Below are 18826 nucleotides of genomic sequence, written 5' to 3'. Positions count from 1 at the left end.
TTCTTTCCCTTTTCCTCCTTTCCTCACTCCTGTTCTTCAGAGCAAATATAAACTCCACTTGTCAGTTGAAGGGAATTTGCAAACTTGACAAAATATGGTTACGAACCTTACATAGTTTTTATGATTCTGTGTATTTGACAATTTTCTTGGGGTTTATCTTTTGGGGGAAAAAACCCTGTTGGTAAACAGGAAATGTTTGTGGTTGTATAATATCCAGAGTAAAAGTAATTAAATATTTCACCATTCTTATTACATGGGGCCATGAGTAATAATTGTAGTTACATTGAAAAAAAATTAACTATAATTATATTTCATAATGTATTTTTTTATATTTGACTTGAAAAAAATTTTACTATATATTTTATGCAATTGCACAGTCTGAGATTTTTGTTCCAGTACAGTGTACTTAAGAAGGAAATCCTATTATGATAAGTTAGAAATAGTCAATATTATTAGAGTCTCTTCTTAGGAGAAAAAAATGTTACCAATCCTTTGAGAAGAATTAATACTTTTTTTAATTATTATTATTTTGGTGTGCTTTGCCTTTTCAAGTAATAAACAACTTTTTAGCTGTTACTAAAAAAGTTGATTGATATAGATTAGGCTGAGTTAGCAGAAGAATAGCCCAGAAGTGCTCTGCCTGAATATCACTTGCCCAGCACCCTGGGATGGCAGAGGCAGTTGGGACAGCGTGTTTTGGATAAGTGGGAGTGCAATGACCAGTGCTGATTGCTGTCAGGGGGACATCAGTGACCTTTAGTCAGAGGTCAGGAGATGTGGGATGTGCTATGTTCAGCTTCATTCCTTAAAGGAGTGTGGCAAAAAAAGTTTAGTAATGATTTGTCAAGTACTATTAATTGCTGCTAATTATATTTGCAGTTCTGTAGCTCTGGTTTCAAAGTTAATTTGGAAAGAAGAGGAAACTTGCACTAATTATTTTACATGGTAATGGACAATACCAAGGAATTGCAATTGTTGCTTATCCAATTCCTCTTGATTTGTTTTCTTCTTGGATACTGACTGCCAGATTGCCAGTAAGTCAGAGAGAAAAAAAAATCTGGGAAGGGAATGATACCAGCATGGACTAAGTTTAAACAACAAATAAACAAACAAAATTCCCAGTATCTTCATAAATAGTGAATGTATGCTTAATTCGCTGCTCAGGGATTTTGCACAAGCACAAACAAGGTGCATGTTTGCAGTTGTTTTGCAGAAGGCTACAAGAGAGGATAACTCTCTTTCGTATGGCACTATCTTGCAGTGTCCCTTTTCACTTAAACGGCTCAACAGGGACATAAGCTGCAGAATAGTGGAAGTTGTGAGTGATGTTTACTGGTGTCTTCCCAAAGATGAGGAAGGAGATACCAATAAAACACAACTCTCACTTCACTTTTAACCAAATCTAAGCTCGTATTTGCTTCGGGCTGTCATTGTTTTTTTCCACTTCAGCTCCAAGAGCCTTAAAAATGTTCCGCATCAGAGCACCTGTGTTCTAAATATAATGGTCTTAAAAATGTAATTGAGGGATTTTCACTTTTGTAGGCAAATCAGCAGGGTTGATATTGATCTGTCTTTTTAGGGAGCCACAGTGCACCAGAAGGTGATACTGTAGAGGGCCCCGTAAACCCTCGGAGCCTTCTGTCTAATTTGGCAGAAAAACACAGAATGTCGGACAACAAAAGAATGATCCGATTCCATAAGAAATCTTCATCCCTCCCACCTCCTTTTCACAAGATAAAAAAAAGAGACTTAATTTTTTCAGCTGCACACAATGATTTGGTGCTCACTCTTGCATTGAAACAGTTGCTGTCAAAACAGGCAGGAAACAGTTTTCTTTTAATTGCTGAAATCATTCGGAAGTGCTTCATGCACGGCTTCTATACAGCAGATGCTGTGCATTAATTGGCCTGTGTAGGGCTGACCCAGGGTTCCTTGCAGCGGGCCCAATTTTAGGCAGAGGGTTTAAATAGCTTATTTCTTATGTTGTATAACCTGGCGTACATTATGAGCGCGCCTGCACGTGGGGTATTTCATGGTCTGCAGTTTCTAATGTCATGTGGGTTTCAAAACCTGTGCTTCTCTGGTAATGTACTAGCAGCAGGTAAGCTCTAAATACCATCCATCAGGAGCTAATTTTTTATCCAGATACTCCAATGACTGATGAACCTGTCTTTTGTATGAATGTTCAGCACAGGAGAAAGCCATATGCCCCTGGCACTGGTTCCTATGCATTCTTTACACTTTGTGGGGAGGAGATTAAGGAAAAAACAAACCCTTACATTTACATGTCTTTCATTTATTTAGCAGCTAGCACTTTCTAAAATAGCTTTAGTATTTTTTTTTTTTAACAGCAAAAAGAGATTTAGGTCTTTTAAAGCAATCTGACTACCACTACTCATTTTCTTTATCAGGAATATTACTGCACACCCTTAATAGGGAACCTTGTTTTGCTACTCCCCGTCTGTTCAAAACAGACCTTAGCCCATTAGAAGGTCCTCCCTTGTGTGGGAAGACCACAGCTGTTACTGTAAATCTCATCCAGTAACTGTATCACCCCCATTTTGTGGCTCTGAAGGATGAAATTGAGAAATGGAATACTGTGCAGTCATCCTTTACATCTCCAATTTTAGGCCTTTGCACATCATTTTCATGCTTTTATTCCAAATCAAACAACATTAGTGAGCAACACCACTCTCTGCTAAATGCCTGGTGTCTAAGCAGCACCTACAACCTTTGTTTTTGAAGGATTTAGGATTGGGAGGCAAGTTGGGGTTTTATTGTTGGTGGGATTTTTTAATTTTATTTTTTTAATAAATCAACTCTTTTCTCCCCTTTCTCCCCCACCAAATCCTTCTCAGTCCCCAGAGTTTGTCAGAAGCAGAAATCCAGATGGTAGTGAGGTGCCTAAGATGGAGGATGCTCTGTTATGCCTCCAAAGAGGAAGTGGGAGCTCAGCATGGCTTACAAACACAACTTTAAAAAGGCTTCTGTTTCTTTAAATCTTTCTGAATAAAGTGGATCTAACTTCTTGTGAAGGATATTGGGGGCTTTAATCAGAAATAAGAAGTGGTTTAAATCATTAGCACAACAAAGCAAACTATAAGCTTGAAGATAAAAGTCTCAGGGGAAAGAGTCCTCTGAAAATAAATGGGACTTGATAGATTTCCATATCATTTATAACTTCCCTTAATTACACTTGGAAGACTTGCCAGTAAAACTGGAAAATTGGCAGCCTATATCCATTATAGTAATTTTGCCGACCATGGCAAGCAGCTGGCTTTACTGGATTTTATTTCCCATCACTCACAATTAATCATCAGCTGGAGATGTCTGAAACTCCTCAAAACGTAGCAATACTGTGTGACATTCAGGCCTCCTTAAAATGCTGAAATCTGCTGAGTAAATGGGCCGAGTTCCCCTTCCAGCGAACTCATTTTGGTGCGAGGCAGGCTGCCGGTTAATGAGTGCCACTTCGATAATCGGATGCGAATGTGAACCCTGACCTCGTGTCAAAGGAGAGGACGCAGCAAGCTGGATAAAAGATCGGTGATTCAGATCTGCAAACTTTACACCAATTAGACGGAGAGGGGGGAAATACATCAGCGCCCATTGGGTTTATCAGAAAGACTTGTGGGGCTTGTGACCATTTTGTAAGCCTAACATGGGAGACGTCCTGTCACAATCATTAAGTCTTTATGGCATGACGCACCAAAGTCTGCAGAAAGCGCACCGTATTCACAGAGATCCTGCGCTCGCCGCGCCCTCGGCTGTGCGCCGTCTTTTTGTGATCCTGAGCTCTAAAGAGCCCTAGCTCTGAGTGCGGGTAATCTTTGTGCTCCTCGTGGAGGTGCAACAGGAGCAGGTCGGCCTTGCTGCTTCCCACATTCCGCTCCCAGCCTGTGGCGTGAGTCGCTTGGTTGGGAAATGACTGGAAACAGTTCCCTGTCCTGTGTGTAACCTTTTGGCCAGCTGAGGGAACAACCACCGTGCGGTACCTGAGTGACTCTAACAGCACCATTGACTGGTCCCAAATTCACATTGCAATTGTTAGCAGCATCGGGATGATAAGTACCCTCCTCTTCAATGATCTTTTTTCTTCCTTTTTTTTTTTTCTTTCTCTTTTCTGTTTCTTTTTCACTTTTCACTCTTTGAACTGCACCATGCAGAAATAAACCGCTAAAATGCAGACTGCAGGTCGAGCAGTTAATCACTCATTTATTCTGATATACCAAGCAACGTAAAGGTCGATTTGTCTGTGGTGTAACTCTGTGGAAAAGATACCTGAGATTAATCTCTTTCAAGAAAAGGAGCCCTTTTACTTTACTTGGTTCAAAGAAATTAGATTTTTTTTTTTGTTTGATTTTAGTTGCCTGTTTTGACAGATTTGGGTCATCACTGAGACCTCTCTAAATGGAAATGTAAAGATGGTGGTTTTCACTGGTTTACCATCCACTGAAAGAAATAAATTATAGAATGAAAATACAGCATTAAAAGTGGTCCAGATAAATCCTTAAATAAGTTAGGCAGCAAGAACTTGTACACATCTCTGCGGTTTTCATTTGCAGGCTAAATAACAGGCAAAATGAAATGTGCAATTATGGAATGAAAGAACCTGGACAATGCCCAAAAGACTGAAAAAGAGGAAAGAGAGATACAAGTGCCTAATTTTAGGATTTGTCGCTTTTCAACACAATGAGTGGAGCTGTAAAGGTTTAACATAAGAACAGTAATTAAACTTCTGTGCTTAAGTGACACTTGCACCAAGATAATTTTCAACAAATTGCACATCATCAGAAGTACTGCCACAGCATTTTCACACGTGGTGCCTGCTGAAAGTGCCTCCTTCCTTTCAAATTAGTAAGACTAGATGTGAACAGGATACTTCGACTGTAAGTTTTGTGGGTTCAGGGGGTTATTTCCTTCCCAGACACTGTGTCGTCTGTCATCAACCCCAGCATGCATTATATAAAACACAAAAACTTTATTTTTGAGGAAGAGGGGAAACTGAGAAGAAATTCAGATTAAGGGATATTTCCATCCCACAATCACTAACGCTTCCTGCCATTTTAGCACCATACTTTAGATCTGCTGAGACAATTCCCTACTTTTCCCATAGATGTGTTTCCAGAACTCTGTTTAGGTAATTGCTGAGTGGTTCATTTGCACACCATCCTCCTGATGAAGCCACGTCACAGTTAAATGTAACTGCTCTAGGAGAGAGTTTCTTGTGGTCTTGTAATTAGGCCACTGAATTTAGATCTGTTGTCCTTAGCATCTCAGTCTTCAGCAACCTCTAGAGGCCTGTCTTGGCTCTCTGATAGCAGAGCTTAACCAGAGGGTGGCAAAGTTGTTTCTGAAATGCATATTTTAAAAACAGCATTAGTAAGAAAAACCTCTTCCAACAAAATTTCTTGCCTGTTTTTTCCCTTTCTCTTTGAATCCAAAGTAGATATTCATTGCTTCCTCATAACCTCAGAAATGTTTGGGAAGTGCAGGGCAGATGGGAGAAAAGTAATGAGGTAGGGAAAAGGAGAGGAGAAGAAAGGAAAGGTAGAGTGAGCTGCTGGTTCAAGGCTTTGGGCAGAGCAGCAGGTGTGGAAGGAAGGAGACAAAAGACGGGGAAATAACAAGTCTTTGATACTATTCACCAAATTGAACACCTGCTAATGACTTAACTGCTTGCCTGAAGCTCAGGATGGAATTTCTGCAGGGTAAGTGTTGGGTTTTGGTTATTCTCTGTATCCAGTTAGTACACCATATTCCCATAGCAAATGCTTTCCATATTTACCCTCCAAAACCTCTCCTACTGTTGTTGCCAGTCTGTTGGAGAAAGGGTGTGTAAGCACCTTTTAATGTAATGGCTTTTGTTTTGTTTTGCTCAGAATCCATAGGCAGATATCAGTGCTTTTTAGTCAGCTAGTGAAAAAATAGCTTTACTTAAATTTTTGCAAAGTTCTTCATTCAATGTACATTTGATCTCTGACTTCACATCTGTCTGTTAGTATATTCCTCCAAAGTGGTACACACTTGTTCTTAAATATGTATTATTCATTTTACACGTAATTAGAGAAATATATCTATGTGTGTGTATGTGTGTATATAAACAAACATTTTGTTGGCACTGGCACATATAACAGCACATAAACCAGATTTCTGCAGGTTTCAGATTACCCTGTTTCATGAAACTTGGACATCAGAGTGAAAGCCTCCCAAACTTGCTGAGAAATTGAGGGAATAGCAGATTCCATCTGCAAAAGAGCCCAGTGAAAAGGCTTGCAGTGGGCACTCGGAGCCAGGCATCCCATAGGACAGGTCCAAAATGTAGGTCCTGGCACCCTTCCTCCCTGGCATGCATCATCTTTGGGGAATGACCAGCTGATGGCTGGGTTACACTGGGTAAATTCCAAATCCCGTGTTTTGCCTCTCGTGTTCAGTCAGCCTCCACAGCCACTGTCCAGCCTTGAGCAGCAGTTTCCTCTGTGCAAAGAGGTCCAAGTGATCCACTGGAGGGAGGATCTGACTGAGAGGCACAGGGAGCCCAGCAGAGCAGCCCAGTGGGTTCCTAGTGACCTCGAGCTTGCACATGCTAGCAAGACACAAACAGAAAGAGGAAACCTCAGTGTTTCCTTTGAAAAGCTCAGAGCTGTGGTGAAAGTGATGCATTTGTCTCACTGTGCCTCCCCCGTGGATGAGAGCTGGTGGCTCCTCACTGATGTGCTCCTTTCTGTCAGTCCAAAGTCATCAGCCACCATCAGAGGCTGCCATGTGCAGAAGTGACACATTCTCCTCAGCATCAGCCCACTGGGTACTGCTGGACCTTGCAGCCCAAGCTGCCCCGGACACCTGCCAAGAAGGAACTTTTGGCTTCTGAGGGCCCTGCACCAGGGAAGCAAAGCAGAAATTCCTTGGTCAAAAATGCACAAATTAGATTTTGCTCTACGTTTAATTGATGTTGATCTGTGGTGGTGTGAACTGTGGAATCTGGAGCTGAATGGATGGGATGGGAGAGGAGCCTTTCAGGTTTGGCTGGGGTAATAGTTTTAAGCAGCTGATTTTTTCCCCCCTTATTTTGCTGCCAATTTTGTGATTGCCATTGGTGTTGTGACTGTGTGACTGGCTGACTTGTGTAATGAAAGTCTTTATAGCATTTGATGAAATAATCCTTTTATTTTCCATAAGAATCATCACACTTAGAACATTTTGAATCCTCTATTCTCATTTTGTACTGCTTGAATTTCATCAGGTTTCGGAAGGTCAAGAGATTTGTGTAATTGAAGCAATGAAAATGCAGAACAGTATGATTGCTGCTAAAACAGGCAAGGTAAGCCATCTTAGGTCACTTAAAACCATATGCAACTTGTCAACAGGATAGAATTTAAAAAGAAAAAAAGGAGGATTCTGGTTGTTAAGGAATTAAGTCTGATTGTTGTAAGTCTTTCAAAGTGAGGTGTCTTTAATTTTGTAACATTTGCATCTGCTGTGAATGCTGTTAAGTAGTTCGGAGCCTTAGATAGCACAGCAGGAAATAGTTTTACTGGCTTCGGAAATTCATGTAACTCTTTCTCCTAAATTATTTGTTTTGTGTGATGTTACAATGCCAAGCTGAATTGAAAGGTGTTGCAGACCATTTCTCCGAATTTCATCTTTCCAGAAAAGAGAGATCTCTTTGCCAGTTAATTATTTAATGGCAAATAATTTGTCATTTAAAAAAACCCACCCAGAACAAGGCATAGAAAGTGCTTTTGCAGGAGGGAGAAAACAGCAAATTTTTTTATTATTGTGACTGTTAAGTATCAAGCCTACATCTGCCCATTTGTTAAGCTTTGCAAGGCTATGCATTAGCCTATCCTGCTTCTGAGGCATCAGCATTGCAGCACTGGAGCTGGGACTTTGCTGCAGTGTAGGATGTGCTAAAACCAGCACTCTGGGCAGGGAACTGGTTAAGCTTATGTGACAGGAGCATGCCCTAAACCCGAGTTGGTCTGAGGACTGTCAGACCTCAGGTTGGGACTTCAGAGCATCCCTGTGCCAGATTATAATTCACAGCCTGAAACCATCACCAAGAGGTGGGCCCCAGATCCATCCTTTCCAATGGGAGAGCATAGTGTGGATCTGTGTTATATTCTCCTCCATTGCTGGTTTCCTAACCTGCCCTAGCCCATCTCTGCCTGGGGTCAAGCCCCTCTGCTCTCTCTGAGGCACAAACTCCAGGGCAGGAGCCTTCAGCCCACATGGAGGCAGCAGGGAGCCTGACTGCAGCAGGGATGGGGTTTGCCACTGGCAACGTTTGCTGAGATCTCAGGATGGCTCTCAATGCCAAGGACTGTTTGTGTGTTTACAAGAAAGGCTTTTTTGGCACAGCTCTAAAATTGTCACCCAGGCTGGGTCCCAGACTTGCCTCTTCCAGTGCATCCAGTGCAAAATTGGGTCTCAAGAGAAAAAATACTGAGAGAAGGAGTATGTTCCCGTTCCTTTTGCTCTAACATTGCCACTTTATTATTTTATTTCATGCATTAATTTCTATATAATTTATTTTCTCACTTGATTAATATTTCCAAGCATTTAGTTTTTCATCTGCTGTTATTTAACCCCTTACTGCTGCTCTTTGCATCCACTGATTTTAACTAGTATTTGTAATTAAAATGCCATTCCCTCTCCCACCCAGCCCATTTATTTTTCACTTTAACCTTCCCTTTCCCACCAAGGTGTTCTGCAATCCATGGGTCTGTTCCTTACCATCCTGTTGTATTTCTCCTAAAAATAAATATTTCCCACTCACTCAGTACAGATGCCACATAAAACCTGTGTTTGGTTTATTGATCCTCCAAGGTAGGATGTGAAAGGTGCTCAGGTCATTCAGGAGGCCTCCTGTGCGCCTTGCAGTGTCCCCTTGCTGCGCCCCTTTTAATCGCAAGCGCATTATTTGACCTTTAGAATGTTAAGAATTTGAATAAGCACAAAGGTTTTGGGCTGTGTAGAAATGAAGCTGCTAAACAGAATTCATCCTGTTCTGCAGTGCAAAGTCATGGCTCTGAGTGCTAAAATAACTTGGCCTCTCCACAGGAATGGGATGTTTGGCACAGGCTGTTAGTCCATGTTTTGATGCTTTGAAACTGTGTTTTGAAACTCGGTTCATTTGTCTTCAGCTGGAAGACGTTCCCATTTTCATTCCTGACTTGAATTCCTTTTCTGTATCAAACCCCATCTTCCTGTTTGTAATTGTGAGAAAAGTGGCTTGTTTTTATCTACTTGGAGTTTACTCCAGCTGCAGGTGGCTTAAAAATGAGAGAAAGCTGGAGATGAACTGGGGAGCCTCCTGTCTTCTCCAGGACAGCTGTGCCTGGGTCAGCACAAGGAGTCGGCCCTGCTGCACGGCAGAAATTGCTGGGGAGTTTGAAACACTGGTTAACTCTAATGTTTGCTGAACCTTGGCTTTGTAGAAAAAGAAAAGCAAGGGGTAGAATGTTTTTCACACTGCTTTCATCTCCTAGAAGATTGAGGTTCAGCAACTGGGTACGCTGCCCAGCTACTGATTTAGAAATAAAGCCCTTGTTTGTACGTATCACGCTGTCTTTGCCCGTGCTCAGCATCGTTTCTGGAGCAGTGCTGTGAGTGTGCCTGTGCTACAGAGATCTGCTTACAGCTCACGTGGCTTCAGGCTGTCAAACATGGATGTGGGCAACAGCGTGTCCATCATAGCCTGGTACTTGGGGTATGCTGTGCATTTCCTTCGGGAGCCCAGGGTAGTGTTTGGATGATTAAAATGAGCTATCTGCTGAACAAGGATTTGGGCATGTCAGTGAGAGCTCTGAATTAATACTGGAAACAAGCTCTATACAGCTTCAAATATTTTCTATTGCTTCATGCGCTGAAAGGGAATTCAAACATGTTGCAGCCTTTTACAGAGGAAGTGAGGGACTAGTGTAAAATGTGTTTTAAAATTCAGGAATCTGCATGGTAGTATGTAATTCATCTATAGATATAGTTGCACTTATTTTGACAGCCATTTTCCAAGTTCAGTTATGTTAAAGGATCCCCATTCAGATTTGAATCATCTATCCCAACTCTCTGGAGATAGAGAGAAACCAAATCCACTTCACGGCCATATTTGAATCCAATTCTGCCATATTTGAAAACTGTAATTAAAGAAATGGTGGAGTATTTCATTGCAACATCCCAGCATGAGTATTGAAGAATCAGCCTGTCCTCTATTTAAAACAAATAAAGAGCAGTGCAACCAGGTGAAAAAAGGTGCATTTTCATTTTAATAAGTGGCATCTCTAGCTGACGTTCAGGTCTTCAAGCAAACCTAATGGTAGGTGCCTGAATACCCTGATAGGGGTAGACACCATTTGTCAAGCACTGGTCCTCAGAACTCAGCTGGGCTCGGAGCACTGGAGGTTGAGCGCTCAGTGTCTCGAGGCCCTGGCAGCACAGGTGGATCTATGTCCCTGGGGTGACCTCAGGCTGCACAGTGGCCACCACCCTGTGCATGCAGACACAGTGCTCTGTGCAATACCAACCACGTCAGCCAAGCCATTTATCTCACCAGGCTATCGAGGAAGGGTTTAACTTCTGCCGTTTCTGTACCCTAGGTAAAAGCTGTGCACTGCAAAACTGGTGACACCGTTGGAGAAGAAGATCTGCTGGTGGAACTGGAATGAAAGGTTGCCTCCACACTGTTGAATTAACTAAGCCTTTATTATTTTTATCTGTAAAGTAATATTAAGACAATTCAACACAGAAAACAGACAGTACTATGCACAAGATTTTATACAGGCATATTTACTGTATCAGTGGTTAAGACAGCAAACACAGATGTTAAATCTTGGCAACAGATCCCAGATTTTTACTTCCAGAAATACTTGTACATAACCTTTGTAATGCTTTGATTTTTCAGGATCAAATAAAATCAATAAAATACCATTTCTGCTTTGAAACAGGAAAAGCCTCTTTTTTTTAAAAAAAGAAAACACAACAAAAGCCAAAATCTGATTTGTCTTCTCCACAGCAATGTCCCTGGTTTGAGGCCCCAGCCAGGCTGTACAAAATGGCTGGAAAGAATGAAAAATTAACCACTGAGCAGTTCTCCTTTACTCTGTATAAGTGCTGCACGAGTACTAGCAATGGCTTAAATTCTGATCAGATTTATTTTGAATTATATTAACTAATAATAAATTATTATAGAATTACTTGTATTTTAAATACTTCTATATTATTATATTTTTAATGCTTTGTATAGATTAGATTTAAATTACAGCTTAGAGGCTTTATTTTGCTAGTGCAGATATTTGTCGTGTATTTTCATTTAAAGTTGTAAGGGAATTGTCTTCTTATATTCAACCTCCATACTCAATTTCCCCACCCCTTAACTTCTTGATGCTGATTACTGGATGCCTTTACAGAAGGAGCTGGCACTGTTCTCAGAGGTCTTTAGCTGCCCCAAGGTACTGCTAAGAGCACGTGCTGTCCCTCAGACCAGGCCTCCTCCTGAATGCTTACAGGAAAGGGAGACAAAGGGACCTTGACCACTGCCCCAGAGTGGAGTGGGACTGCTCTCATTTTCTTGCCCAGGATGTGCAGAATCCTGCTATTTCCCAGAAAGAAACCCTCTGGCCAGAGGTGTCTGGGCCCTTTACTGGAAGGTAAGGGTTGAAAACAGTTGGTGACAGGGCTGATGACTCATGTTCAACCAGGAAAGTTTGATTCTGCTTAAAACTTCTGACTGAAGAGGCATTCTTCCTGTTATTGAGACACTGCTAATTAACTACATCACATGGCTGAGGGGGAATATGTAGTCCAGGGATCTGATTTGGGAAAACTCATCAAGATGAGGAAGGAGAGTGTTTGGATACTACCTTTCAGTTTTTGCAGCTTGGAGAAACTGAGGCAGGCACCCTGCAGCTCTCCTTACAAGTCTCCTTACTGCCATCTTACCCCTTCCCAAAGGGGCACAGTTCAGTCTCTGCAGGCTGCCCTAAACAGACAAGTACTGTAAAAAGACACAAGTTTTCTACTAGCAAGTTACTTGTTTTGCTTTTTGCAGCAACATAAAAGCTTTTCTAAACGAGATGCAGCAGTGCCTACTACTGCTAAAGTTTAGGCTGATTCCCTACCCCGGATCTCCTCTGGCCATCACAGGGCTACTGGCAGTGAAGCAAAAGTACAATATTGTTCTTAATTGTATCCTTGCTGCATTTGATGGTACTTTGGCTCACTGCATGGCATACAATGCGGGCTCCCCTCCCTTTGGCAGCTTTACAATCTATCTGTACCAGACACTGCAGCTGAAGAAAAATATAAGGCACAGGAGTATAACAACAGAAAGCCACGGTTTTTCCAGATTGTACAGAAACCAGCACAGTTGGTTGGGTCAGGGGGACAACAGTCTTCTTTACATATATATTTCTCAATTTAAATGTTGCAATAATCACAATACAGGTCCTTTGGATATTTTTATAATGCACATACAATTTTTACCCCCCTTAGGAAACTCAGTTTGCATATGGTTGCAAGTTCTGCATTAAAATGCTTGGCAAAAAATCACCTTGACAGTAAGTGCTCACAAGGGCTCCAGTGTAGATTTGCTTTTCCTGGTCCCCAACAGCCCCCAAAACAGACACACACAGGCACACAGACACACACCCCCAAATCCTACAGTCACACCCCCAAATCCTACAGTGAACAGAAGCAGAACTCAAAGTGCTTAGAATATAAAATTTAAAATACAGTTTTAAATGTAACTCTCCTATATTCTCTCAGTATTTCTTGACAGTGCCTTTTAAAACTAAACATGGTTTAAAAATACACCTTTCCAGTTCAGAAGAAAACTCATTGCAATGAATAATCTTTGAGAATAATCTTTACATTTTCTCCAGCAATTTCCTATTTGTCTAGAAGCACCACGTTATCTGATCAGCTTTCCCCGTTTACATACAGTAGCCTATTAAACCCATTACAAGTCAATATTCAATAGGAGTTGTGCTTTACTTTGCAGACATTTAAATCAGTTTCACATTTTTTCAGTTCAGGGAAAAAAAATTAATCCGTTCCTCTGCCTTTCACTAACCTCCATTATTACGCACCAAGGCAAAGGGGGAAGTTGAGGGAATAATTAGACCCCAGACCCAATGTGCACATGGAGTTATTTTACACCTGGTGCAAACCCAGTTACCTGCAGCAGGCTGGGGGGGCCAGGACGACACTGACTGCCTGGGGAGGACTTCAACACTAGTGCCAAGGCTCCTGGGTTGGGAAGGTTACGAGAGCTCCTGTATTTTAATAACAAGGCATTACAGCTTTCCTGGAAAGGTTACCGAGCAACACCTGCTTAGCACTATGTCTTCGGCCAGGCCGCGTCACTTCCCGCTTCTATTCCCGGCTTTCCCGTAGGACGTAGGAGAGGCCGTGCTTCCCCGAGGAGTCGTAACTGTCATAGTAGGGGAGCCCGACCCACTCGGGCGGGAACGTGGCCGTGCTGTACACGAAGCACTCCAGGACGCCGTCGGCCGTTGCCCGCGCCTCTCCCGGGCCGCCCTTCCCTTCCCACTCCACCACCTGGATCCTCATCAGGGTGCGCTGGTACATGTCTGGGCAGCCTTCAAACTCATCCAGGAACTGCAGCATCTGCTCATCCACAGAGTAAATCTCCCCAGCAATGTGGTGGCCTGTCCCCGGGATGTTCAGCATGTAAGGAATATTGTATTTCCCTGCAATCACCAGCGGGTACTTCTCCACCGTGTGGCCCCTTCCTTGGAACTTCGCCAGGCCTTTGGCCGTGTTGATCATGTGCTTGTAGTTGGGCTGGCCCTTCTTGAGCGTGCCGTAGACGAAGACACGGGCCATGGTACTTGCAAAAGCAGCTGAAAGACAAAGAGGTTTGTTACCCGCAGGGCCAGTGCCCTGGAGAGCCACGGCCCTGCCAGGGCACCTCCTACACAAAAGGCTGTTCTGGCACGGGCAAAAGTGGTCTCATAGTCCTATACCACATTTAAGTATCATACTCAGTTCAAGGATCTTGAAACTTTTCAGACAACTGCACCAGTGAAAAACAGAGACCAGGAGAAATTCAGCCTTTTGCAGTTCTTTGCAGTAACCAAATGACATTCTCTAAGGAATCCCAAACATCAGCCAACACATCCCTGACCTCCAGGAAAAACTCTAAATCTTTCTTAATTTTTCTCTCTCTCACCTTTATGGGAGCTGTGCTGCAGCAAATGTGTGCTGTCATGCTCAGTGACTCCCCAAAAGCAAGTGTAACCTGGTGTGGAGTCATCTCATGGACGTGCTGGTGCGTTTGCAATAATGCCAGCGCCGAGGTCCCGCTTGCTGAGTAACAGACAAATGCTGAACAGCAAGCTGTGGGGCCAAGGGAGAAACTGGAAGCCAGGCTGCTGGCAGAGAAACCAGGTAAAGCTGTGTTCCTCCTCTCTTCCCCAGACATACATCCCGAAGTGTTAAATCACCTCGAGTAGCCGGTCTGCACATCTCTGAGCCCTCTCCTGAAAACAGACCCTGAACAACCATTTGTTTGTGAGCGTGAAACACTCAAAATTGGTTTAAATGGGATAAAAGACTGGCTTTACTGAAACATAACAGGGGGAAGGGTACCTTCATAGTTCCTGCATTATTTTTTCACACTGTGCTATGTTTGTCCTCCATCATTTCTGTAGGGTAGAAGCAGTTCTTGTACTGTGATGTTTTCCCACATTTTACCTCTGCTCAGTGACTGGGCAGAGCCTGCCTCATCCACAGTCATCTGGCTGGGCCAGACACCCAACATCAGAGGAGCCTGTACAGCTCCTCTTGGAAAGAGTGCTATTAAATAATGTATTTCAAGTTTGAGAAATATTTAAAAACAGACTGGAAGTAGAAATTTAATCTATTTTCTGCAATTTACTCTTATTTTAGTAAACTGTAAGATTTGGTCAGTTATCCTAAAGGGTGTGTTGCTGGCCAAGAAAAGTCTCATTTAAAAATCCTCAGTAGCCAAGCAATTTTCCCTTTGGTGAAGCAAACAGTTTTTCTCTGTATCAAAATACAGCTTTCCAAGCAAAAACAGTGTGTGCCTTCATTTACTGGTAAACTGCTTTCACTTAAGGGAATAAGAACACACTGATTTTTTCCCCGTATTTTATCAGATATACTTCAGAGTAATTTATCCTTCATTACATAAATGAGCTTTTTTCTTGGATGCAGCTCATTCCCTCACAATAAAAAGAACATTAATATGCAGTCGGCCCGAGTCTCTTTTATAAGAAAAATCATTACCTTTCAGATTGTGTTTTGAATAACAAACACAGATCCTTCAGGAAGAAACTTGTCCCAGTGGGGATTGAGAAAGGATCAGAGTTAAGCATTGAAACATGCAATTAATTCCCATTAGGGGATTAGGGCACTCGTGTTCACTTTGAATCAGAAAAATGAATTGTGAATTAAATTGTTCACAACCAAGAGGTTACTTGTCAGAGTTAATAAGTTAAAAAATAAAAAGAGAAACCTAAAACGCGCATAAAAAGCTCTATAGTGAGTGGTGCATCTGTAAGGAAAAGGTACGCTTCATTTCCATTAAACAAAAGCCCTGTCCCTACTGTACAGCTTGAGATAAGCTTCCAAAAAATTCACAGAGAAGAGTGTCACCATTTCCTGAAACTGGTGAAAACAACTTCCCTGTTTCTGATGGCACAGCAGCTGGCTGTTGGGAAACATCACCACTTAAAGAAAGGCACCCATCATCCCAGTGCAGAATTCAACAGCAACAAAGGAACTTGCTAACCCAGGTTTGGGCAAGTGTTTCTGATTTAGTCTTTGAGCAGATTAATTCAGCAGGCAGTACAAACAGAGATGGAGTGGGAAGCTGAAGTTTCAGCCACAGCTCCCTGTGGCACTTCTGTGCCCCACAGTGGCCCTGTCGCTCACGCTGGATGGGCTGAGAAAATGACTTCTTCTATTAACAAAAGCCAAAAACAAAGCAAAGCCCAGCCCTCCAGCCAAGGAGGGACTGAAATAAACTTGGTAATAACATTTCCTGATCACTGCTCCGTATTAATAAGACATACGCAATTTGCTGCACAATAAATCTGGTCTCCAGTGTGCCGTGTGTTGTGCTGCAGAAAGGCTGTAGATGTATTAGCATCACTTAAAGCACTCGCAAATCCTGGGCTTTTAAAAGAGTTTTAGCCACCTTGTGGCAGGAGAGCACAGAGCAGAATTGTATCTGAGGGTCATTTCACACTGCTTCCATTACACAGCTGAAAAGAGTTATAGATGGCACCCCCTTGCTGAATCACCAACAAGAAGTTGCCTTTTCTCACTTAATCCAGTTTGACACTTCTTACCTTCACTAAACCACCTGAGAGGAAAAGAAAACCCACCAAAAACCAAACAAAACCCGCCCAGACTTACACTGAATATTAGCTGCCAGGACAAAACAAACCCATTCAGAAAGTACTTTCATGAAATATTCATACCGGAATCATGAAAATTTAATGGCATGGAGAAACATGAGTGAAATTTGTACTTCATCTTGGCAAACTATTTCTTTTAGCTATGAAAGATGACCTGCCAGATTGCTTGTGGGATCTGTAACTAGTTGCTTCATCAGGCAAGATGCAAAGATCAGAAAAATAGAGGAACTATTTCAGCATCACAGAGGTAGGTGGTGCTGGGTGAGAAGTGGCTCACAACTGGTGCTAGCCAGGAGCCCGGTTGCTGCTCACCAGTAGTGCTGGTAGGGCAGCAGCACTGTATCCACATCCACCCTCACCCACCAATGGAGTTCTGGGTCAGGGCTTTGGTTTTCCCTCTCGAGTCCCAACAGCTTCAGCAGGGTGAGAGAAGGGTGGGTGGCCATGGGGCCAGTTGTGGCTCACCCTGCGCTCGCAGATGAAGCTGCAACCAGGCTCTTTGCTCCCAAGTCGTGCCCAAAACAAGACCTTGCTCCCCAAGTGGCAGCAGCAGCTTTGGCAAAAACCACTTTTTTTTTTTTCCACAATTCAGACAATTACAGGACTCTACCAGCTTCTTTTAAAAATGAAGAATGGCCTCAGAGCTGTGCATTACACTGGCTCCAGGGCTGTTTGCAATCACGCTCTCAGTGGGTTTGGGAGAAGTTTCAACAAAATAAAACCTAACTCAGAAAAGTATCCATTTCTCTCACTCCATACAGTAACATTATTTTCCCTTGAGAAAAATTCTCTGCATAGGCTCTGTGACCAGATATAGTTACACATTAATTCTTCAGAAGTTTCTTAAAAACTGTAGGAAACAGGTGAAAAAACAAAATGCCTTGAACTTTAAACTTGAGCCCAGTCTGTTTGAATGAAGGGAGTTTTAAGGTCACTCTTCACTCAATGCTAACTTTCAAGAAGGACTAACATGCCAGAGAGGACTCCTGGGACTGCATCCTGTTGGTCCTTTGATGCTTTCATTTTGTTGCTTGCTATTTTCTTTATAGCACAGACAAGGGCTTCCTGCCTGGGCCGACCCCTTCCCAACCTTGCTGAATACCTCGGAAAAAGTTTATGGCAAGACACCTTTCTTACATTAACCACAGAGGCACCAGTGAAACGATGGCTCCTTTGAAATCAAGAGGTTATGGTCTCCTCCCAGCAGTCACCCGCTCTGAAACCGTGAGGCGCTGGTTTGTGAAAACAAACAAGAGTATTGGAGTAACCAGGGCCATGCTGGATGCTACTGGGCACTACCTGAAACTCCACCTAAGCTTCTTAGCAGATTCTTTTCATTTCTTCCTTGGATAACTCACATCCCCAAACCAACGCTTCTGTGCTTAAACTGGAGTATCCTGTGAGTCTCTGCCAGAAGGCAGAGTGAAGATGCCCTTCCTTTGGACAGGCATCAATCACAGCACTGCTCACATGCTTTGTACCTCTCTGTCATAAAAACATTTGCCTTTTGTCTGTTTGAAAATGTTCCAAATAACTTTCAACTGTACTGCATAGAGAAAATGTGTTAATTTTTATTGCTTACAGAAAGAGTTTAATTCCCAAAGTGACTTTTAGAAGGTCTCAAAGTGACAAACAGATAAAACCACCACATGCAAAAAGATGATGGGGATGAAATGCAGAACACATGCTGGACACAACATTAGTGATTAACAGGCTAAATTTCTGGAGAGTGCGGAGACAGGAGGGGATTGCCAGCACATCAGGATAAGAAAAGGCAGATGAAAAAAACAAAAGCTCAGTGGATGTGGACAAACTGAGTTGAGAGGAAGGAAGGGAAAGCTGTCATCTCAAGAGAAAATTATATAACTAAGTATTGACTGTTTCGTCCTAATATTAAGTCATTTTGTACAAGTTTCACTGAAGTTTTAGGTCCCCAATTCAGAAATCTGTGGACTACAAAACTTTTTACAGTGAGCTCAGGGTAGAGCACTGAGTCCAGAACTGTTTTACTTTGGCCAAGAATGAACCAGCAGGAGCTTAAATAGGAGCTGATGAAATGGGGCATAATCACCTACAAATATGGGTAAAGGTTTGAAGAAGAGACAGTTGATTCTCTGCATACATGAACACATAGCCAGCCAAAATTTTTTGCACAGAATCATGAACATGGATAGGAACAGCCTTCTAATTGTAAGAACAGAGAGGCATAAGAACAACCATGCAACAACCATGACAAATGACCCCAAAAAGCTTGAGGGCCAAGTGCCCTCAATCTTAGGGTGGTCAACAACAAGATACCTCAGCATCACAGCACAAGAACAGGGCAAGGCAACATGGATGCATTTCCAGAGTTGGGCCCAGACCCTCCCCAAGTCAAAGTGATGAGCACTGAGCGCTGTGCTGTGTAAAGGCCTTTTCTT

The 18826-nt window shown here is 42.5% G+C and overlaps 2 protein-coding genes across 2 annotated transcripts in view; one reads left to right on the top strand and one right to left on the bottom strand.

The window, feature by feature from the left end:
* PCCA (propionyl-CoA carboxylase subunit alpha) overlaps nt 1-10948 on the top strand; it is a 270787-nt gene extending 259839 nt beyond the window's left edge. The window contains exons 23-24 of the mRNA XM_084201347.1: nt 7244-7321; nt 10596-10948. Of these exons, the coding sequence (XP_084057473.1) occupies nt 7244-7321; nt 10596-10664 (147 nt within the window). The 3' untranslated portion in view covers nt 10665-10948. The remainder of the gene's footprint in view (nt 1-7243; nt 7322-10595) is intronic.
* The window catches only part of GGACT (gamma-glutamylamine cyclotransferase), a 28068-nt gene continuing 19940 nt past the window's right edge, over nt 10699-18826 (bottom strand). Inside the window, exon 2 of the mRNA XM_084201348.1 lies at nt 10699-13862. Coding sequence (XP_084057474.1) covers nt 13372-13845 — 474 coding nt within the window. The 5' untranslated portion in view covers nt 13846-13862 and the 3' untranslated portion in view covers nt 10699-13371. The remainder of the gene's footprint in view (nt 13863-18826) is intronic.

The sequence above is a fragment of the Fringilla coelebs genome, assembly GCF_963513975.1.
Source record: "Fringilla coelebs genome assembly, chromosome: 2".
Classification (NCBI taxonomy): domain Eukaryota; kingdom Metazoa; phylum Chordata; class Aves; order Passeriformes; family Fringillidae; genus Fringilla; species Fringilla coelebs.
This window is presented reverse-complemented; position numbering and strand designations above follow the sequence as displayed.